Source organism: Terrapene carolina, unplaced genomic scaffold (assembly GCF_002925995.2).
Source record: "Terrapene carolina triunguis isolate 2854851 unplaced genomic scaffold, T_m_triunguis-2.0 Scaffold58, whole genome shotgun sequence".
Classification (NCBI taxonomy): Eukaryota; Metazoa; Chordata; order Testudines; family Emydidae; genus Terrapene; species Terrapene triunguis.
Genome location: NW_020664409.1, coordinates 86,421,071 through 86,445,539, shown reverse-complemented (window position 1 = coordinate 86,445,539; position 24,469 = coordinate 86,421,071). Strand labels below are relative to the sequence as shown.

Below are 24,469 nucleotides of genomic sequence, written 5' to 3'. Positions count from 1 at the left end.
TAGTAATGTGTTTTTTTCTCATGGACAAAAATTTCCATTTTTACACATACAAGATTTATGTTCACTGAATGCTTGGAAAGTGATAGACCAGATATGACTTTCCTGGGTCTCATATTGCACGTGGGTCTTTGTTTACTCATAATGTTATTCCTATCACAGCTCTAATTTACAGTGTTTTCTGTGGAAAGAAAGCATTCGTAGATAGTATGCAGCGTTTCTAAATAAACGAGGAATCTAAAGAAAATATTTTCTTTAGAAAATAGTGTTTTAATCAGAAAATATACACGTTAAGTAAAATATTTCCTAATTTAACGTTTTATATTTAACACTTGAAATAACACATTAAAATATTAAAATATCAGCACCTCAAAGCTTAGCACTACAAATGTACATCTTTACTCTGAATGGCTGTGGCTTGGTAATTTCTGCTATCTTCTCTTTGCACTCTGTATGCTTTTTCTCTCCTCCTCTTTTCTGCTCCGAAGCCCTCTCTTATCAGATCTCTCTGATTCTCTATTTTGATCTGTACTTTTGCTCTTCTGGGTCCCCACTATCTTTTTACCTTAAGATTCAGCATTTAGTATAATCCACTTATGTCAGTTTGGTCAGCTCCTGTTAACAGAGTCGATAAGAGATACAGAATTTTCTTTATGACTGATCTCATATACTGTATACAGTGAAATGACTAAATATGCTAGGTAGAAACATGCTTCTTCACCAAACTGAGGGAGTCTTTCACCTTTAAGACACTATTGTACAAAGGAGAAAACAGGATTAGTTAAAGAGCTCACTCAAGGAGATTGCTGGTGCCTGTAATTAAGCTAGTTTGGCATTTTTCCCCATGCAGCAAATGTGAGTTACAAAACCAGGAATGGATCTAATGGTTTTTGCAATACTCAACCCAGATGATACCATTTTGACGGCCCATACTTTTGTTTTATTTATATATATGTAATTTATATATGTAATATTTTCATCCAATAAAGATCGTCTTACAACTCATTTATGATCCTTGAAATGATCAAATCTCAGACAGAGATTAGATGCTAGGCTGTATAAATCATGTGATCAACTATACACGACTTATGAAGCCAGACAAATAGTATACGAAGGATGCAAGTTATATAAAGAAATCTGAAATGCCAAATGGGAAAAAAGGACTAATAAAAGTATATTAACACCTGAATTTAAAGTCCCTGCCACACAGAGGCTGCTAAAGTGAAGAAGAGATTCAGAATTGGTTTCTTAGCAAAAGAAACAGCATTGTGTGGTATCTGTTCTTCTCTGCCCCCCACCTTGCTTTTTAAAAATAACAATACTTCACATTTATACAATTCTTTTCATCTGTTGATTTTAAAGTATCTTACAAAAAATGAGAAAGCATTGTTATTCCCATTTTACAAGTGAAGAAACTGAAATGTAGAAAGTTTACTGCAGTGGTCCCCAACATTTTACTTCATGCCCCCCTTATCCCTTTCCACCCCCCACTCCCCCAACCCGGGACTGGGAGCAGGGCTTTGGCTTGGGGGGGGGGACGTGGACGGGGTAAAGGGGCCGAGGCTGGGGCCAGCAGCCAGGGCCAGGAGCAGAGCTGGTGGGTGGCGCTCCTTCCCCGGCCCCAGCTGCGCCCCTGAACTTTCTCCATTCCCTTCTAGGGGGGGTGCATCCCACAGTTTGGGGACCTCTGGTTTACTATAAGTGTTTTGCTCAAGGTCACACGGCACATCAGTGGGAGAGCCAGGAAAAGAACCAGATCTCTAGAGTCTCAGTCTAGTATCCTATCCATAGGATCGTGCTGCTCCTGTTATTCTTCTCTTCCATACTGCATCATCATTCATCATTCTCTGCAATCTGAAAGGATAGCTAGAGGGTTACTGAACTATAACTCTCATTTCCTCCCCAACCCCAGATACCTTTAAAAGGCCAGATTAATGAGCCATAAACCTCCCAAGGTTTAGTTCCTTTGAAAATTTAGAACCCATGAAGTCTGTGTGGTCTTAAAATATACACTAATAAATTACTAATCCCTCCTCACAAGTATATTAATGTTGTGGCATGATACTTAAAGCATTTGAGACAAGATATTACTTATCACAAAGTGGTAAATAACATGTTGTTTGTGTTTCTTTTAATTCAGCAATATCTTGTGGAATTCCTAAAGCTCCATTAAATGGTGGAATCTTAACTACAGATTACTTGGTTGGCACCCGCGTTACTTACTTTTGCAATGATGGGTATAGACTATCATCCAAGGAGCTTACTACTGCAGTCTGCCAGCCAGATGGTACATGGAGCAATCATAATAAAACACCTCGTTGTGTAGGTATGTAGCATTGAGAAATCCTCTCTAAGAACATTCCTGTATTTTATTTTCATTAATCAAAAGGAGCTCTGTTTCAAATTATTTAAGAGTTCTGTTTTTGGCTAATTAATACAGTGAGCCATTTGAATACATTAAACTTGTTTTGATCATATATATATATATGTACTGCAAACTGCTGTGACAGTTGGAAAATAAATGCATTATAGAATGCATTAAAGTTAATAACTCAGTTTCAAGTCCTTAGCATTCCTGCTTCAGAAGCTGGCAGGAGCCCCCTGGCCAAGTCAGAATCTAAGGCCACGGAGTCTTAAGGAGATCTTAGACTCTCCTAATCACTTTCCCTGGTCCTCTGGGACAGCTGTGTAGCACCAATACAGATTGCAACCTCCCACCCCATGCTAATGACCCCACATCACCTAGATTCCAGGAGACGACACTGAGGAGGAAATGCACATGCAGTTCCCCAGGGACATGTGGATACTTCTCTGGCTATAAATTAGCTATGAAAATCCAAATGGGCCACCATGCTGAAGCAGAAATCTCAGCCTAGGAAAGGCGAGTGGTCCATCCAGATGTGGATCGTTCCCCATCCTATGGAGTTTTGGAAAGGGGAAAAGATGAGTGCCTCTAGAGACACAAACACGTACCCAGCAAGGTAAATTTAAGAACCTTTCCTGATATCTCTTTGTCCCTCAGGAAAAGGGGATCAGCAGCAAGAGAAGGCTTCTTGTGAGTCTTGGGGATCTAGTGCGCAAAACTCTGCAGAGCATGGAATAACTGTGGTGCTGTGGGCCTTGGGATGACAGGAGGTTAGGAAGGTGGTGGGGTACTCTCATTTGTTGTGGGGAGAAAGAACGTAGGATCCAGAGATGGGGCAATAGTTCCTTTTGCCAAGAAAGATCCAATGTGCTAGTGACCACATACATAAGGATTACAGCTCAGCCCTATGCAGATTATGAAATCAGACACAGACTCCAAATAGGAAGCTATTATGGTTAAAATTTGACACTGAATTCATAGGAACAAATATTCATTATTTCATATTCTTGTTAACTTGTACTTCCTGAGCCACAAATACTGGTCTCATAGGGATTTTTTTGTTGATTTGTTTTGTTTTGTAAGTTGTTACATGTCCAAGCATCAATTCCTTTACTTTGGAACATGGGAGATGGCGAATAGTGAATGGCTCACATTATGAGTACAAAACAAAAGTTGTTTTTAGCTGCGATCCAGGCTATTATGGTTTGGGACCAGCATCCGTTGAGTGTCTTGCTAATGGAACATGGAGTTGGAGAAACGAGAGGCCTTACTGCCAAAGTGAGTATACATTGTGTGTAAACCTTCCTTGTAGGTGGCACATAGAAAAATATTTTCCCCCAGTTTAGTGGAATAGCAGAACCCTTCCTGTGACAGAATTCCCTGGATAGGCCCAAGGCCAATCTTTGTAAAGTAATATACATTATTGTTAATGAAAATCAAGATGATTACATTTATGGTAATAGGGATGTGCACACCCAATTGTCCTCTTGAGGTGTCTGTCACTAGTACAGGTACACAGAGGGGGATGAACAGAGCACAAGGTTTCTCTCCACCCTACCCTGCACACCCCATGCAAGGATCATACACAATAGCTTTCTGTCCTAGTGAAGTATAGGGACTGTTCTCTCCTAGAGCCAGCAGTGGTACAAGCCACCCCCTAAAGATCAAGAACTCTGACTAGGTGCACTAGGAACATGGTACAGCTTTCACACTCACTTGAGACAGCAGAGAAGATATACCTATCTCATAGAACTGGAAGGGACCCTGAAGGGTCATCGAGTCCAGCCCCCTGCCTTCACTAGCAGGACCCAGTACTGATTCTACCCCAGACCCTTAAGTGGCCCCCTCAAGGATTGAACTCACAACCCTGGGTTTAGCATGCCAATGCTCAAACCACTGAGCTATCCATCCCCCCAGTAGGGAGGGATTTTTCTTTAGGAGCTTGCTTGGGTTGGTGAGGATCTGCATCATCTTCACCACAAGCTGGTATCCTAATAGCACCACCTGGCTGCATGGGCTTTAAGAGAGAGAAGTAGTGAATATAAAGTATAATGGAGACAGGAACTTTTAAAAAAGGAGGCTAAAATATGTAATCTTGTGTGGCTAAATATAGGCACCTATGAGAATCAGGCCACTTTTATAAAGGAGCATTATGCCCCCATGTTTGAAAGGTTTGGACTTGTATTATTATCTGAGGACTACACAACCAGTATTTCATTGTTTTCCCCTCTAAAGAACCAAATAACTACCATTCTTCTGGAAAGTGGGTCAAAATTAGCGTTTATGGGTGCATGTACATATAAAATCCCTAACAAAATGTACAGATAAGCTCATATACAATATTTATAATAATCCCTATTTAGGAGAGAACACAACTACAACTATTAATAGACAAAAGACTCCAAAATACAGTTTAAGATATTTAATGAATTAGATATTTAATAATTCAAAATTATTTTCATCTTCTTGGAAATTCCAGACTTAATTTGGAGGGGGGGAGTTCCCCCCTCCAAAATGGGAGTTCTTTTAAAACAATTTAGGCTCTCTGTGTTGAAATATTGTATGTAAATCCTGCTTTGACTCTTCCAGAGAGAAAGTAGTAATTCATTATCACTTTGAAGTGCTATGTACAACAAAGTCCAATCCTTCCGTATTATGCTAAGGCCTCATTCATCTATCTGTACACCTAAAGTTTTTCAGAGTAGCACTAAAGTTAATTTTCCTAATTGCACTATTTCCATTTATTAAAAGTTTTTAAAGAGAAAACATTGTCTTCTTCTAAATCAGAAAATTCTCTGGATTGTGACTAAAAGAATGGACTTACTGAACATAATTCATCCAATATTAAAACTCCGTGTTTTATAAATGCTAGGGCATGTGATGTACAATGACGTACAAGATACAAATTATATAATATATCCTCTGTCCAAAGAAACTCAAATGTACTGTTTTACAAAAATAATAACAAAGTGAGCATAGAAACGTTTATATTTCATTCACAAAAACTAGATAATTAAATATCAATGATTTTTTGTTTATTAAAATTTTCTAATTGGTTTTAAAAAATAATTTTACAGTGATAATTTAAAATAGTTTTCAAATGTTGAGCAAGAATCCTCATGACATAGTCTTTATTTTGCACACAGATTTCTGTATCCATTTTTCCCACAGATCAGAATAGACTACCCTCCGGTGTTTATTTTAACCAGTCAAAAACGTGTATTAAATGTTTTTAGTGAGATGCTCAATACAAAATGTGTATTTTTTCCCTTAAAGTTATTTCTTGTGGAGAACTTCCTGTACCTCCCAATGGGAATAAGATTGGAACTCAAATCACATATGGATCTACAGCTATATTTACCTGTGATTCCGGATTCATGCTAGTTGGCTCTACTGTAAGGGAATGTCTTTCTTCTGGACTCTGGAGTGGAACTGAGACCAGATGCTTAGGTATGGAAACTGTAATAATGGCCTGTCTGCTTTCTTTTACAACCTTTCTTTAGCAGGCATCAGCAAAAGTCAACAAGGGCCTCTTCTTCCATGTACGGAACTCTTATGACTGTGATGAGTCCTATTTTTTTCTTAACAATAGATATTTATGGGGGGAAATCTACAGTCCAGTTAGTGTTTATTGACTCTATCCATCCCTATGCTTTACAAGAGTCTCAAGTTTAAACTAAAGGACCTAAATGTACCTACATTCTTATTAATGGACCTAGATGTCCATGTATGTCTCTTTCAGAATCTACTCCCGAACCCCCCACATTGTGAGCAGAGTTGAGATGCTTTTTGAGGGTTTCTTCTGTGCTCAGTGGAGTAATTTCAAGGACCCATTTCAGTGAATTTTGATTCAGCATGTTTTGTTCTTGATTATTTTGTTGACTTTATTAGAACTGCATGCAATTAACATTTTCTTTTCAACGGAGGTCAAAGTGGTGATAAAGTTTTGATTTTTGAATGTAGCATTATAGTCCCATTTTCTCTTATTATCCTTCAGGTAGTAGGTGAGGAATATTAAAATATCCATAAAGTGGGATTTTCATAACTATCCATACTAGCATCCTTCAGTAAAAATGCAGTACATTTAAGGCCTGGGCCAGCATACCAGTGGGAGGATTCCTTGTGTACAGTTTGCTGATATATTTGTACGCTATTTTTTTTCTTTGGGATAGCTGTGTTTCTGTAGCTCAGATTTTCTTCCTGTGTCAGTCTTCAGCTAAGACAGCTCTAGGCTTCAAATGATTCATGGATGAGCAAAAGAGTTACCTGTATATCCATAAATCTTTAGTAGAATTTTTTTGGCTGACTCATAGTAGAGGGGAATGTGTTATTTTTATTTGTGTTTCCTTTCAGTTTAATATGCATAGCACTTGACAGAGAAGAAAGAGGATTCCGTTATTTGATAAATGTTTTTCTTTAAATTAAAAGATATGATGAGGCAGAATATTTAAAAACTAAAAGCCATATATACCCATACCATGTGTAGATTCAAAATCTACTGAATTTTTCTTCCATAATTACCTGCTTGTTTATTAAGGTCACAGCTATTATAGATTTGGAGAAATGAGAAATAATTATGAGAGAATCATTAGTCTCAAAAATGCTAACTTCTTAAAAAAGCTTAGAAAAGCTTGGCTGTTACTTTTGCAGAGCATCTTGAACAGATTCTTTTTAATCAATTTAAGCAAAACAACTTCTTGCCAAGTAAGGTAGTAAGTATTTTAAGTCCCACTTTTATTTAACTTTGCTTAATTTTTGCCTGTAGAAACATAGGACATTACTAATAATGAGCTTGAAAATATTATCAGGTTATACAATCTGTAATGAAAACTTGAAAGGGATAACCTGAGTTGACCAGTCTTATATGAAATATGCAGTGACACTTTTTTCCCTGAGTTGTATTTGTTATTGTTAAGTGACAACACTGTAATATCCAATAGTAATAAGTTATTGACAAGGGGTATGAAAAGAACAGTATCAAAAGAGTTTAGAGTAATCAAAAAAAGTAATAGCTGAGTCAGAGTAACATGAGCACCAGAGTATGTTCTCAAATGTATTTTAAAAACTTTAATTCTGTCAATGGTACTTTTTCAAAGGAGAAGGGACAAAATTTTACTGATAGAAATGGCAGACTGGGCACAATGTTACTGTAAAATTTGACAATGGTAACAGAAGCTGGTGATAGGAGAAATATATCAAATGGAGACAAGTAACACTCACTCAACTTTGTTGTTCTCAGAGCAGTGCCCCTGCTGGCTGCTTTTTGAATTCCATATGTTTGGGAGCGAAGTGGGGGTTTTTTCTTCAAAAAACTGTGATAGGTTCTATATTTCCTTCCCCAGAGAGTAATTTGGTGTTGACTGATGGGACTGTGGTGCTGAGATCTGATTGAAGGACAGGTATTTGATTAATTAAGTTGGAAAGATAGTAAACAGATGGTTTTGGAGAGAATGAGGAAAACAATAGAGGGAGGCAAATAGTGAGCTATGATGGACCCATAAGGCAAAAAGAGCGAAGAAGATAAAGGGAAGGTTGGCCAAGAGAACAAAATGTGGTCATGGACATGGACATGAGCAAAAGAAGACAGAACATAGTAGAGAGGGAAAAAATGAGCTGATATAAAAGAGAAGAATAAATAGGGAACTGAACTTTTCAATCTCACAGACAAGGCATAACAAACAACAGTGTCTGGAAGTTGATGTTAGAAATAATATTACATTGAAATGATTGGTTTCAGAGTGGTAGCCGTGTTAGTCTGTATCAGCAAAAAGAGTGAGGAGTACTTGTGGCACTTTAGAGACTAACAAATGTATTTGAGCATGAGCTTTTGTGGGCTAAACCCCACTTCATCGGATGCATGCAGTGGAAAATACAATAGGAAGATATATATACACAGGGGACATGAAAAAATGGGTGTTGCCATATAACTATAACGAGAGTAATCAGTTAAGGTGGGCTATTAAAACTTTTGTAGGGATAATCAGGATGGCCCATTTCCAACAGTTGACAAGAAGATGTGAGTAACAGAAGGGGGAAAAATTAGCATGGGGAAATAGGTTTTACTTTGTGTAATGACCCATCCACTCCCAGTCTTTAGTCAAGCCTAATTTAATGATGTCCAGTTTGCAAATTAATTCCAATTCTTGTTGGAGTCTGTTTTTGAAGTTTTTTTGTTGGAGTATTGTGACTTTGAGGTCTGTAATCGAGTGACCAAGGAGATTGAAGTGTTCTCTCACTGGTTTTGAATGTTATAATTCTTGATGTCTGATTTGTGTCCATTTATTCTTTTGTGTAGAGACTGTCCGGTTTGGCCAATGTACATGGCAGAGGGGGCATTGCTGGCACATGATGGCATATATTATATTGGTAGATTTGCATGTGAACGAGCCTTTGATAGTGTGGCTGATGTGATTAGGTCCTATGATGGTGTCCCCTGAATAGATTTGTGGACAGAGTTGGCAACAGGCTTTGTTGCAAGGATAGGTTCCTGGGTTAGTGTTTTTGTTGTGTGGTGTGTGGTAGCTGGTGAGTATTTGCTTCAGGTTGGGGGGCTGTCTGTAAGCGAGGACTGTCCTGTCTCCCAAGATCTGTGAGAGTGAGGGATCGTCCTTCAGGATAGGTTGTAGATACTTGATGATGCGCTGGAGAGGTTTTAGTTCGGGGCTGAAGGTGACGGCTAGTGGCATTCTGTTACTTTCTTTGTTGGGCCTGTCCTTTAGTAGGTGACTTTTGGGTACTCTTCTGGCTCTGTCAATCTGTTTCTTCAGGGAGAGGGTAATTAAACATTGCATCAGTTTACCAGTTGTGGTGGTGGTGGTCTCACTGTTGCTTGGAGTCTTCTAAATGAGTTTAGATATTTTTTTCTAAAAAGTATGTTTAAATCCAGTTTTGGGTTGGATGGTCATGGTAGTAGTTTCTGACCATGTAATCTATCAACTGTCCCCTTCCTTCGTCAGCCACGGGGAGAACAGAATTGCCTGTATTACCCTCAACGTTCTCAAAACACTTGCAGCTCTGCATTAAGATAAAGCCAATAATTAAATCTCATGCTTCAGGGCTCCAGTGGTCATCTGCAGAGGTCACAGAGGATTTTTTTCTCTAGTACACAGTTGGCCAGATGTATTCTGGGTTTGTTTGTTTGTTTGTTTGTTTGTTTGTTTGTTTGTTTTCGCCTTCCTCTTGAAGCATCATGGATTGCACACAGAAATGGGACACTGGATGGAGTGAATCAGGGCTGTGAGGTGGTACAGAGAACTTTCTTTGTTAGATGCCTGGTTGGTGTCTTTGCTCACATGTTCATGGTCAAACTGATCGCCAGATTTGGGGTTGGGAAGGAATTATTCTCCAGATCATATTGGCAGAGGCCTTGGGCTTTTCACCTTCCTCTCCTGCTGGCATCATCTGTGTATATCTCACGTAATAAATTCCATTGCTACTGCTTCAGGCATTGGTGGCACCTGGATCTCTCCTGTTTTCTGGCAGTGGCACGAAACAGTTTAGTCTCCTGAGCATTGAAATGCTTTAGTCTCACTAAAGTCATTGGGCTCAATATAGGGGCATCTGGGTGAAATTTAATCAGCTGTAATACAGAGGAGGTCAGCCTAGGTGATCTGCTAGTCTCCTCTGGTCTTAAACTTTGTGAAACTGAAAGTGCAGTGGGAGGGAGAGTAAGAGGGAGTAGCTAATTCACTGTGGAAGGGAAAGAGTTAAGTGAGCTGGGAGTGAGTAAACTGGTTGAGGTGGAGACAGGAATGACAGGTGGGAGGAGTGAGAGAAGGGAGAAAGAAAAGTTGGGCTAGTTTCTCCATTACCTGACCTCTTGCATAGTCTTTTAAACTTCTGCCAAGTGGCTATGAATCATTGCCAGATCAGACTGGTGGTCTTTTATACCCACCTTACACAAGGGAAAGGCCCCAATTCAGTAAAACATTCCTTTTCAGCAAAGCTTCCATGGAATCCAATGTACTTATGCACATGCTTTGCAGAATATGGATGGATATGAGCTCATGCTTAAGTGGTTCCCTAAATTGTGACCCAAATTACTAGAAATGGTACTAGCAATGGAAAATCAGGCCACTGGATGGGGAAGAGAGAAATAATAAAGTTTTTAATGGGGAAAAGCTACAGGGAAACTTTGGGGAAATAGGGCAGAACTGAGGAGTTAGTCTACATTTGTTGGTTTGTTCATAAAACATAATTAGCTCATGGCAAGCAAGTCTAGTATTATAAACAAGTACCAGGTAGGTTTCCTCTTTTTAAATATAAATGTTTGATTGTTTATTTATTTACTCTTTTTTGTGGGAGATGGATAAACTTTTGGTTTTGTCTGTGTGGGAATAGTTATTGTATACTCTTTTCTTTGTATTTCAGATTTAGTATTCTATTTTCATATTTACTTCTTTATAATTTTATATTTAATACTTGTCACTGAAAAATAATTAAAAATAAAACATTCAGTAAATTGCACCTGATATTTCAAAAATCTCCCAATCACTGTTTAATCATTTTCCCCACCACAGTGGTCCCATAGCCTCCCCACTTTTGTTTGCCAAGCTGCAATGCTACTCACACTCAGACAAATACAACTGTACTTACATTGTCCAGCTATGTTGGAAGATGGACAGGAGACACTAGATGTGATTTAATTAGGCTGCAACTTTATTCTTAAATGTCTGTGAGTACCCAACAGATAAAAATATACAATGCAGGTAAATCCATAATCATTTCAATATATACCTAGGGGGCTTCTGTCTGCCGTGCCCCTTACCCATCCTGGTCCCCAGCCAACCTGTTTCTGGGTTCTCACCATCTCCCCCCCTCGAATGAGGGTTAAGGAGGGACTATGAAGAGGGAGGATAGCTCCCTGCCATATCAGTCATAGTGCTGAACCTCTCCTCCCGTTTCCGCTCCTTTAAATAATACCTCCTTTTAATTCTTTACCAATCCATTTTATCTGATCCCTGTATCCCTTCCCTATGGAATACCTGCACTGGATGTCTGCCACAAGGAGGCACCAGCAACTAGTTTGTCTGCCTCCCCACATCCTAGCTGGGTCCCCAGACATCTCCTAATGCCCCCTTTAATATCAGACAAAAACATGTCAGCTTCCAAGTCTGACAGGTGAGCCCCCTCCTCCCTGAATAATTCTGCTGCACCGTATGCTATGGATGTGAAATGACTGACTGCTCCCATGGCACCCATCAATTTGGCTACCTCCCTATTCTCATACTTCCTAGTGTTTTTGGCTTGCAGGGGCTTCACAGTTCCTTGCCTTATCCTGCATCGCGACATGTCTGACCACACCATTTTTATTCCTGGGAAAAGTTCCAGGATCTGCCCCAAGTCCCTCTGAGATCTGATCATTAAGTCTGTCCCTTTACACGGTCCCAAATCATTTTCCCCAAGGTGAAACACAGTTATATCTGATGTCCACTCACAGGTCCCCACAGAGACAAAAGGGGCATCTGCTGATCCCATAACATGTCCCTCCTCCTTTGCAGCTCAGGATTGTTTCACCAGTGAGGCCCAGATGCAAACCTCCTCCCCTATGCTCAGTAAACAATACTATGCCCACAGAACCACAGGGCTGTCTGCCTGGCCTGTCTGCCAGCATTTGGACTGAAAACCCAATGGAAAATTAAAACTGATTCCCCCACCTGAGGTTTTGCATATGTTCTGTATGCTTCAGCATACCTAATACCCAATTGCCTCAATTGCACTAGGCCCCATAACCAGCCGGGCCACTGCTGTTGTTGCTGGAATCCTGAGTGGGAACCAAATTCATGTGCTGGGATCCCCAACTGTGTCATTCCCCATCCTGGTATGTTGTGAGTGGACTCCCATCATTGTGAATAAAGAGGGGCCCATTCCTCCCTGGTCTTATTACCATGTACACCCTCACAGCCTCTAAAGGGCATATTCAGGGCTTGTCACCATCCTACAGATTAATGAATTCAGTCCAGCCTCCTGGAGCCATCTTTGACTTTTTTAACGTTAACGTAACCAGTCACCCCTCCCAGTGTATATCCCTCAGTTCCAAAGCCCTTCCAGAAGAATCCCTACTGGACCCAGATATTAACTCACTTATCTGAAAAACTAAAAAAAAAACAAAAATGCTACCAGAAATGCTGCCCTGAACAAGGCCTTTTCCTGTCCACAATGACATATGGGTTCCAGATTGCACCAGATTCCTAAGCATATTAACAGTGATGGGACCAATGTGTATCCTCCATAAGATTGGTGCATCAAGACTGCCACGCTAGAAACCTTCAAATTAAATAACTGCTGCAAGGATCTGGGTAATCGTTCAGCCTACTGACAAATGTAAGGGCCAATAGGCGAGTGACGATGGTTGGGTTCCTCTGTAATGGGCCATATTGGTGTCTGGCCTTCCAGATCCTGCAATTGCACAAAAAATATTAAAACTCCTCCCATAGCTCCATAATGTTCACAGAGCCACCAACTTCTGTGCTACACTGACAACCATCATAAGCCAAGGTTCCATAGAGCTAGCGGCATCTTTTTGGGTTCCTTGCTGGCTTCTGGTGCCAGATCCTGAAATCTGCTGATCTGAAAATGAGACATTGCATCTGGTATGCCACTGTCAACCCCAGGCACATGCTTGGAAGTAAAACAGATGTTAAAGCTTAAACATTGTAATACATAACTATCACTGTACTTCCATTTTAAGGGCTGGAGATTCCTTTAGAATCATCCCCTGGAAACCTTTAAAAGTGGGTTCTGTTTAAGTCCTGTTGCATAAAGCAGTGTCTTTCCCCCAGGCAGCCAGGTTGGGGACTCCAACCATTTCCCAACAGATTTACCTAAAACTGACTTAATCACCCTGTTAGACAACTTCATGTTCCCCTCCAGCGGCATAAACATTGCAAAAATTTACAAAAATTCTGTAAACCAGAACCAAAACAATTACTATACATCCCACAACCACACAGCACTGAACAGAAGAAAGAGAATCCAACCAGCTAGTGCAAATTGCAATACATAACAAAACTTTACAGCACCACAAATAACGATAATATAATGCAAACTATAAGATTATTGTACCCCTATACCAATACACTGCTCAGCACAAGGGAGAACACTTCCAAACAGCAATGGTAACAGATAGTGCAAGCTGTGTTGGTTGTCACTGGTTATGGACGTCATATGTTGGTCTTGATTGTTTCTGTTCACGTAATGGATCAGTGTAACTCTATTTACAAGGAGAAGTGATTGTAGATACACTTAAGGAGAGGTAGCTGATAAGTAGAATTAGGGTGTTTAAGAAAAAAATAAACCTTTACCTATGTGGGACACAGGTGTCCAACACATCCTTCCTAGAAAAATGAGGTTATTGTAAGATTTATTGTCTGGGTGCAGATATGGTGTGAGATCACCTAATGGAAGGGCAGGAGAGTCATAAAGGGGGACTAAAAGTCTTATTTCTGGCTGGGAAAGGATTCTGCACAATGCAGGCACTGTGGAAGAAAGCCATGAGACACCCCAGAGGCTCCCCTTGCAAGCCCTACAACAGGAGGCATTTTGGACATAGAAGTGGCATGTAGGTGCTGGAGTTATTGAAGGTCTGTAGTCCTGAAGCCTATAGATTATCCTCAAGAAACTGCTGTAACTTAGACAGGCCTTCTGGGCTAATTGCACAGTTCTAATTGCAAAGAGTGTGGTAATTCCCATGTATAAGTAGTCCAATTGCCTCTGTGCCAGGGCTATGACAATGAATATTCTGAGTCTCTCCTCCTATGTTGAACTGTGTCCCATCTCATCTTGAATATTTCAAGTGCAATGCTGTATTGTGTGAATATTCATTTTAATGAATCACCTCAATGGTTCAAATATTCACAGAAGGTGAATGCAGAAGGGAATGGCTATAGGAAATTCATTTTGTTAATTAGTATGTTTGCTCACAAACATTTTTTTTTGCAGTGTTGAAGCTAAATTGACAATTAAGGAGGGATAGGTGAGTCTCGTTTAATGTGGCTGGCATAACAGAGCACTTGTAAGAAAAAAACAGTGTTCCAAACATTTAGAAAAATACCTCAACCAGGTCTAGTATAGAGATCTTAGCAATAAATGAAATGTTTTGCAAGTTTTGTAGTAATAAAATATGAAAAACACACTTCAAATTGTTAGTTTAAAGTGACAGAGATAAAACTGTGACTATTGTATCTCTGAGTTTACAGAGTGCCTCTCACAATTTTACTGGATTCTTTCAATACGAGAAAGTGAAATCATTTTCTGTGGGGGGAAAGCTCTATGATAAATACTGGAAAAAACATTTAGAAGTATCAGAAATAGAGAATTCTATTGAATATACTGTTTATAACCTGAAGAATGAAAGATTTAGTTGTATTCTTTTCTCAGGGAAGAAAGCAAAAATTTTGATGAGGAAATGGATTGCTGTACTTCAGTTTATATGAAACCTTAAGACCTTTTTTCCACCACTGACATTCCCTGCAGTTATGGATATAAAGCAATATCTATAGGTGAAGGACAGCAGATATTTTCAAATACAATAATTGATCATGAGTAAATTAAAAGTCAGAAAGAACATTGCTATCAACTTAAACATATTATCTGATTTTGACTCAAAATAATTAGTTATCCACACCTCTTTAAAATATGTAATATTTATATGTACACACACATATAATTTCTAATATATATAATTTCTAACTGCATGGTTTCACACATACGTAGCCAATGATTTTAGTTTAGTGTTCACTTATACTTCCATAATCCTACAACTTTACTCTATTTAACATACAATGATTATATGTGACATAACATGTTAATCATAACATCACCCAATAAGAGAACACTAAACTAAAATCATTGGCTACGTCTGTAAGTAGAAATATTGCATATATATTCTTTTTTCTGCTTAATGAATCATAATAAAGTAAGGTAGAGGTAATCAACTGACAAAAACAAGTAATTGAATCCATGGCAACGATGTATGAGTTTCCCTTCTTTGTCTAATTCAGGTACTTCTTTCTGTGGAAGATAAAATTCACTAGAATCAGCAAATTCTAAGAAAAGATTATTTTTTCTGATCTTTGTAAAGCCATAGTTTAGGAGCAAAAAATAACCAAGGCTTTAAAACTCAAAGCATGCAAAAAAAAAAAAATCTTTTTCTTTTAAAGTATAGATGTGTTTTTAGCACTATCTGGGAAAATGTGTACTTTCTTAACTTGGGGGGGAAAGTAGTAATATTTTTTCAAATATAAGTTATCAACTATTCAAAACCAAACACTCGACAATAGCAGAGTGGCAATAGCAGAATGTAGGGTCAGTTTAGCAAGAATCACAGGAAATATATTTTTATCTGAAATATGAAATATTTTAGAGACTTGAAGAGTAGGATTAAAGTTATTAATAAAATCTGAAACAGATTAATATCCCCCTCAAGTTCTCAAGGAAGGCCAAGTGTGTAACTATCACAGCTTTTATCCAGTATAATTTTCAAATACATTAATTATCTATGTAACATTGCAGAATCCATAATAAGATCCCTCAATGTTTTACTGATTTCCTGAAGAGGCTCAAAATGGAGTCTTCCTCCCCTCCCGTTTAATGGCTTTAACATTCAAGATGAAACAGTATCTAGTTTGTTAGAACAGGAATTAAAACCTGTCCCTGGAGTTTGAATAGCCCCCCAAAAATTTCAAAAGTAGCTTGAACAGGAAAAAAGGTCATAGGGACATAAATGGAAGCTTTTATTTTTATTTTTTCAGTGGCCTGAATGGCCTCAGAATTTGCTATAGATAGAGGTGAACAAGGCAGAGACCAATCTGTGATAAGAAAACCTTTTTGTTTAGTGACATCCTTTCCATGTGAAGTCACCACATTAAGTATTAAAATATAAACTGTCTAATAAAATTTATTTGTTTTGAACATTTGCCTTTGGAAAGCATATTACAAAAACAAATAAAATACAAGGAGGGACAAAAGTAGGAAACCCCTCCCTCAAAAATACAGTGTAGCTCTCAAGATGGACTGTTTTAAAGCTAAATTTTGTTTATGCTTATTGGCAGGAGCTACTTCCTCAGCCCCCTTTTTACTCCTTATTGTTTTTTTTCCCCCAATGCTACAATAAAACTGGTAAAACTTGAGACCCCTTGTGGGGTCTGATTTAATGAAGCCTCACACAAATATGCTAGTCACATCATTTGCTGCCTTTCTGGAAAGCCCTCAGATATTACAGTAATGAGGGACAGATAAGGATGAGAATAGAATACAAATGATTTTTAAATTATAGAGGAAATGTTTCCTATCCATGCTTTTTTCTTCAGGATGGATTGACCAGCCTGTTCCAAACTGCCACAACAGGTCTGACTCCTTCCTCTGTCTTTCCTCTCACTGAACAGCTCATTGGTGGCCTTTCTCTCTGCAGGTTCCCTCACTGGGAGGGCCTACAAGCAGCTCCTGATCCTTATGGGCCTCTCACCACCCTGACAAAAGGGATCTGTCTATCTTGTATCTCTCCTTTTTTCCCCTCCAGCATACATTGCTATAAGGCTTATAGTCCCCATATGTCCCGGGAATAATCAGCCCCACAATACCTCTGTTCCGTGTGTAAACAAGCAACAGTACAGAGCTAGGCTTGAACCCCTCCTAAATAGTTATCTTGTCCTGTGACAATACTTAATACAAAATACTCCAAAAACAAGCGTTAGATCAGGTGGTTATATAATATCTGGCCTTCCTGATGACACTAAGTGGATGGGGCAATTGCCTGCCTTTCTGCAGCTCTTCATCATCAGCAGCAACAGCACCAGCTGGAACAACAGGTTTGTGTAGTTCTCAAAATGTAAGTTAATACTGAGATCCAAAAAAATGCAGCAACATTTTTAAAAACAGCATGCAGTGAATGGTAACACACTAAATATCCATATAAATTGAAATGTAGGAATGAAGGACAGACTCAGCTTGATCAAGAAGACATGTTGAAACATGTGTCTTGAATAGCTTACTAGTAGTAGAGGAGTTTGCATTTAGATGAGACAGCAACCAGAACTAATTCAATTATAATAGTCACTATAAAAATGTCAGCATTTACTTACAGATACCAGGTCATGGTATCTGGAATGCAAGTTTTCTCTACCTCTAAGTTTAGGAAAATATAATATTTCAGATATAATGTCTTGGAATCTATGGGTGATTTTTTTAAAGGAGACCACTTCAGGTCATGGCTAATAAATCATTCCCGACACAGCAAAGTTCCAACAAAAATAAATCTGACAAAAATAATGAAGGAGACATTCAAGTAGGTGGGGAAAACAATAAGAAAAAGACCAGAAATTAGATTAAAGTACAGTCAGTTGAATGTAACCTAGTGTACAATAACAACAAGGAGTCTGGTGGCACCTTAAAGACTAACAGATTATTTGGGCATAAGTTTTCGTGAGTAAAAACCTCACTTCTTCAGATGCATAGAGTGAAAGTTACAGATGCAGGCATTATACACTGACACATGGAGAGCAGGGAGTTACTTTGCAAGTGGAGAACCAGTGTTGACAGGGCCAATTCAATCAGGGTGGATGTAGTCCACTCCCAATAATAGATGAGGAGGTGTCAATTCCAGGAGAGGAAAAGCTGCTTCTGTAATGAGCCAGCCACTCCCAGTCCCTATTCAAGCCCAGATTAATGGTGTTAAATTTGCAAATGAATTTTAGTTCTGCTGTTTCTCTTTGAAGTCTGTTTCTGAAGTTTTTTTGTTCAATGATAGTGACTTTTAAATCTGTAATAGAATGACCAGGGAGATTGAAGTGTTCACTTACTGGCTTTTGTATGTTACCATTCCTGATGTCCGATTTGTGTCCATTTATTCTTTTGCGGAGGGACTGTCCAGTTTGGCCAATGTACATGGCAGAGGGGCATTGCTGGCACATGATGGCATATATAACATTAGTAGATGTGCAGGTGAATGAGCCCTTGATGGTGTGGCTGATGTGGTTGGGTCCTCTGATGGTGTCGCCAGAGTAGATATGGGGACAGAGTAGGCAATGAGGTTTGCTACAGGGATTGGTTCCTGTGTTGGTGTTTCTGTGGTGTGGTGTGTAGTTGCTGGTGAGTATTTGCTTCAGGTTGGAGGGTTGTCTTTAAGCGAGGACTGGCCTGCCTCCCAAGGTCTGTGAGACTGAGGGATCATTTTCCAGGATAGGTTGTAGATCGTGGATAATGCGCTGGAGAGGTTTTAGCTGGGGGCTGTATGTGATGGCCATTGGTGTTCTGTTATTGTCCTTGTTGGGCCTGTCCTGTAGTAGTTGATTTCTGGGTACCCGTCTTGCTCTGTCAATCTGTTTCCTCACTTCTCCAGGTGGGTATTGTAGTTTTAAGAATGCTTGATAAAGACCTTGTAGGTGTTTGTCTCTGTCTGAGGGGTTGGAGCAAATTCGGTTGTATCTTAGGGCTTGGCTGTAGACAATGGATCGTGTCTTGGATGGAAGCTGGAGGCATGTAGGTACGTATAGCAGTCAGTAGGTTTCCGGTATAGGGTGGTGTTTATGTGACCATCACTTATTTGCACTGTAGTGTCCAGGAAGTGGATCTCTTGTGTGGACTGGTCCAGGCTGACGTTGATGGTGGAATTCTTCAAGGGCCTAGCTTATCACAGGGGTCGGCAACGTTCGGCACGCGGCTCGCCAGGGTAAGCACCCTGGCGGGCCGGGCCAGTTTTATTTACCTGCTGACGCAGCAGGTTCGGCCGATCGCGGCCCCCACTGGCCGCGTTTCGCCGTCCCGGGCCAATGGGGGCGGCAAGAAGCGGTGCGGGCGAGCGATGTGCTGGCCTCGGCTTCTCACCGCCCCATTGGTAAATAAAATTGGCCCGGCCCGCCTGGGTGCTTACCCTGGCGAGCCGCGTGCCGAACGTTGCCAACCCCTGGCTTATCACATAATTTTGAAGATACATTTATTGAGGTAAGAGACCCTGATAGCACTGGTCTACAATTTTTGAGAAGTCGTCTGCTTCAGAGATAAAATGTGCTATTTATTATGTATTTTGATGTGCTGAATTCAAATATGACAATTAAAACAATTGATTGGCTACTGTTTCTAAGATATTTAAGTTTTTACATTTTATGTCTAGGTATATTGTGTAGATAGTAGAGTTTTAATCATAAATTGTAAACCTAGGTCTTTTCATGTGTTTATGGTTGCTTTACATGATAATATTTCACCTGTCCTGTTTATGTAACACTTTAAAAATCAGCAAAAGGATTATATAAATAAAATGTATTATGAAACAAAAGGCAAAAAACTATTCTGTACATAGTTTAGTCCTATTCAGTGTCTACTCGGCGCTTCTTGGCTTGTCTCTTGTATTCATTAAATGGAGCATCTCTTGTCACTGTCCAGCAATAGTCTGCAAGCATTGATGGGCTCCATTTGCCTTGATAGCGTTTCTCTATTGTTGCAATGTCCTGGTGAAATCGCTCACCGTGCTCGTCGCTCACTGCTCCGCAGTTCGGTAGAAAAAAATCTAGATGAGAGTGCCAAAAATGTATCTTTAGTGACATGTTGCAACCAAGGCTTTTGTATGCCTTGAGGAGGTTTTCCACCAACAACCTGTAGTTGTCTGCCTTGTTGTTTCTGAGAAAATTTATTGCCACTAACTGGAAGGCTTTCCATGCCGTCTTTTCCTTGCCACGCAGTGCATGGTCAAATGCATCATCTTGAAGAAGTTCACGAATCTGAGGACCAACAAAGACTCCGTCCTTTATCTTAGCTTCACTTAACCTTGGAAATTTTCCACGGAGGTACTTGAAAGCTGCTTGTGTTTTGTCAATGGCCTTGACAAAGTTCTTCATCAGACCCAGCTTGATGTGTAAGGGTGGTAACAAAATCTTCCTTGATTCAACAAGTGGTGGATGCTGAACACTTTTCCTCCCAGGCTCCAATGACTGTTGGAGTGGCCAATCTTTCTTGATGTAGTGCGAATCTCTTGCACAACTATCCCATTCGCAGAGAAAACAGCAGTACTTTGTGTATCCAGTCTGCAGACCAAGCAAGAGAGCAACAACCTTCAAATGGCCACAAAGCTGCCACTGATGTTGGTCATAGTTTATGCAGCTCAAAAGTTGTTTCATGTTGTCATAGGTTTCCTTCATATGGACTGCATGACCAACTGGAATTGATGGCAAAACATTGCCATTATGCAGTAAAACAGCTTTAAGACTCGTCTTCGATGAATCAATGAACAGTCTCCACTCATCTGGATCGTGAACGATGTTGAGGGCTGCCATCACACTCCACTGCTGTAGTCTGGAGCCCAACAGCTCTGCCTTACTCTTGGGTAGTTCCAAATACCTGACAAGGTCATTCAGTTCACCTTGTGTTAGGAGGTGTGGTTCAGAGGAGGAGGATGGGAGAAAATGTTGGTCCTGTGACATTGATGGTTCAGGACCAGAAGTTTCATCCTCTTCCTCGTCTGAATCAAGTGAGAATGATTCTGGTGCATCAGGAACCGGCAGTCCTTCTCCGTGGGGTACTGGGCGTATAGCTGATGGAATGTTTGGATAATGCACAGTCCACTTTTTCTTCTTTGACACACCTTTCCCAACTGGAGTCACCATGCAGAAGTAACAATTGCTGGTATGATCTGTTGGCTCTCTCCAAATCATTGGCACTGCAAAAGGCATAGATTTCCTTTTCCTGTTCAACCACTGGCGAAGATTTGTTGCACATGTGTTGCAGCATATTGTGGGGCCCACCTCTTGTCCTGATCTCCAATTTTGCAGCCAAAATAAAGGTGATAGGCTTTCTTAACCATAGTGGTTATACTGCGCTTTTGTGATGCAAAAGTCACTTCACCACAAACATAGCAGAAGTTATCTGCACTGTTCACACAAGTACGAGGCATCTCTGCTCACTTTGGCTAAACAGAAATGTGTCCCTTTGCAAAATCAAACACTGACAAATAAGAGACCACGACACTGTATGATTTCTAGAGCTGAAATAGGGCAATTTGTTCAGCAGAGTGATGTAAGCTTCGTTAGGATTGCATCATCCATGACTTCTAGGAATAACATGATTCTATTCAGATCATGTCTGACGCAATACCAGATTAAGATTGCATCATTCATTGTTTTGCCTAAAAAGCAAGTACTGTCCAAACCCAGTCATAGATTTATTCATAGATCCAGTCAAAGATGTATTTTAGTCATTTCTGGTTTAAATTGAGATCCCTTCCCTTTATAACTCAGTTATCCTCCGCCATTCCCAAGTCAAGGGTCATATATACTGACCCAATAGCATATCTTGAAAACTAGAGCCAATCAACAATTTTAAGCATCATTTTCGTTCTCAGTGACCCAGAATTAGTAAAGTTTGACTACATTTATTTCAGAAGCATTTTGGCTGTAGAGCAGTGTAGTAGATGAAGAACTTTTTCATAGTTAAAAACAGAGGAAGAGATGATGAGGCATAGATAGCCCAGTGAGCCAAAACATTAGTGATGGTGATGATGGTGGTGAAAGCAATGAAACCATATGGTCTGAAAAGCTATTAAAATAGGTGGCTTACATATTCCAATGTCTACAAAATAATAATACTCTGGATGGAGTCAGTTTGGGTGTTGATTCTTCCACAACATATCATGTTCATCTATATGTTTGATAATTCTGTTCTTTGCTATAGTTTCAACCAGTTTGCCTGGTACTGAGGTTAGGTTCTCCAGCCTGTAACTGCCAGAATCACCTCTGGAGCCTTTTTTAAAATTCAGTGTTATGCTAGCTATCCTGAAGGCATCTGGTGCAGAGGCTGATTTAAGTAATAGTTATATACCACAGTTAGTAGTTTTGCAGTTTCATAATTGAGTTTCTTCAGAATTCTTGGGTGAATACTGTGTGGTCCAAGTGACTTATGACTAAACTAATTCATCAATTTGTTCCAAAACCTCCTTTACTGACGCCTCTGTCTGGGACAGTTCCTCAGATTTGTCACCCAAAAAGAATGGCTCAGTTCAATAGTTCATCCGTGGAGGGAATTTCAGTTACCTTGTGTCTGAAACTTCCTCAAGACCAAAAAGTGCCTGATGGTACTCTCAGGTGCTGACTTCCAACTCTGGACTGCAGCAAAAGGCCTATCGGGTACCCGCTTACCTCAAATTCCTAAAGGACTGAACAGCTTCATAGGCTTTTCTTGATGTAAGTCTTTCGCTTGTTCCACCCTTCCTAGCTGTTATACCCGACCCAACAACCAAGGCCTTCTTTGTCTTGAGTATCTGCCTGGTAAGTCTAAAGTGGGAACTGCCTTAGCAGTTACAGATGCCTCTAGTGCCACAATATAACTTACTGAAGAGTGAATAGTCAAGACAACCCATATGCCTAAATTCACAGATATGAAAGGAGAAGTGCTGGCAGAATGCCTTAACTTGGGACAGAGTACTCTATCAAAGTAACCAAACTAGTATGTAAGAAAATAAAAAAATTTACTTGAAGAATACTTGGTAAAATAAATGAAGGTTATTATTATCATTATTATTTATTATTATTCTAAAGAGTACCCTGCCCTCCATTGCCAGAGTGTCTCTGTCAGTGACTATAGAAGAGCAGCTCCTAGAAGTATTGATGACCCAGAAAAGCGTGTGACCCACCAGACTATAATTGTGATCACTCTTACACATTTTGCAAAACATAATATTTTCCTGGTGATCTGGAAGTAAGGCAAAGTATCCCAGCCTGAACAAAAGAAATTTGGTTTATCAAGGAGCTCCAATTTGGAATTCCCACCACTATCCATATCTTTTTCTTAGATTGTGTTACATATTTCATCCCTACCTGCTGGGCAGAAGCCTGAAGACTTTTCTCACTATTTCCCTGTACTGTTGTACCAGTAACCAGACTTTCCAGTGGGGGAGAGAGGATGTCCTCTTCAAAGGGGTACCCAGTCCTGTCAAGGAATTCTGCAGGCAACTTTGCTGTCATAGCCATGAATTTAGGAAATACTGAAGCTTTCAACCTCCCACTATTTGGTCAATTATGTGGTGGCTTCTGTAGCTCCGAAGGTGGAGGGTCTTCTCAGGCTGGATAGGAGGAGACCCAGGAGAAGACCATCTTGGCCAGTAAGTGATATTGTTCAGGATGATGTCTCAGGAGTGTGGGTTGGGGGAGGTATTCACTATGAGATGTCCTTGAAGCCCCTCTGGCCCTTTTTCTTAATTCCTAGGAAATCTTTCCAGGAAATAAGAGCGAAGTCCAGGGAGCCCATGGATATGCAGTCACCAGTTCAGGCTGAAATATTGAGTTGGAATTTGATGCCTGAGTGGTAGATTGATTGAGCAAAGGTCCAGTTGAACTGAGGTTGCCTTTGCCTCATAGACATTCTCAGTATCGCCTATGACTGTTATCAAATAACTAGCCGAGAGAGTCAGGTTTGAATGTGCAATAAGTAAAGCTGGTGCATCATCCATCTCCTTAAGAAAGCTGGAAAGGTAGTTGGAGCCAGGTAGGGTATGCTCTTAGAGAGGATGTGTCTATGGGAAGGAGTTTGCAAGTCATCATATGAGAAAATTATCCATGACTGGAAAGTATACCCTGTGTAGAAGAGGGCAAAACAAAATTTTGGTACAAAGGATCCTTTTTTCCTCATCTGACGTCATTGTTATAGGACAGATGATTGACCCAGTTGTAGAATGATAATATAGCATTTTTCTTCAATGTATGTAGATTTCCTTCAGTGATGGACTGATGTTACACAGTGTTGACAGTGAAAATGAGAATATGCGCCTTTTTCTTATTTAATACAAAACTCTAAATTTATGTATTCCCGCATGTACATCTCACAGAGCAGCCTTCCTGCTGCAGAAGTGAAAGTGTTCTCATTGGATGTTTAAAAAGATTCTGACACTTTCTGATTACACTCATTCTTTGTTGCTAAGGCTTGATTTTAGGGCAAGTTAGGTAGTGTGTGATGCTCACATATTATTAGTACTTCTCACTCTCGTCGTTTTTTGGGTACTGGGATACGGAGTTTAGAAATTCTTTGTATTAAGAAGTACTCATCACAACCACAAATCTGTGAAACACTGATTAGGTATTTTGCTTAACGTTCCAGTTCATTCTAGGCCATCTTTCTTCATCTTTTAAA

General features: G+C 39.8%; 1 protein-coding gene across 1 annotated transcript in view; it reads left to right on the top strand.

Moving 5' to 3' along the window:
* Positions 1-24,469, top strand: part of CSMD3 (CUB and Sushi multiple domains 3) — a 1,099,171-nt gene that overhangs the window by 975,948 nt on the left and 98,754 nt on the right. The window contains exons 52-54 of the mRNA XM_026659890.1: positions 2,138-2,323; positions 3,446-3,640; positions 5,639-5,812. Coding sequence (XP_026515675.1) covers positions 2,138-2,323; positions 3,446-3,640; positions 5,639-5,812 — 555 coding nt within the window. The remainder of the gene's footprint in view (positions 1-2,137; positions 2,324-3,445; positions 3,641-5,638; positions 5,813-24,469) is intronic.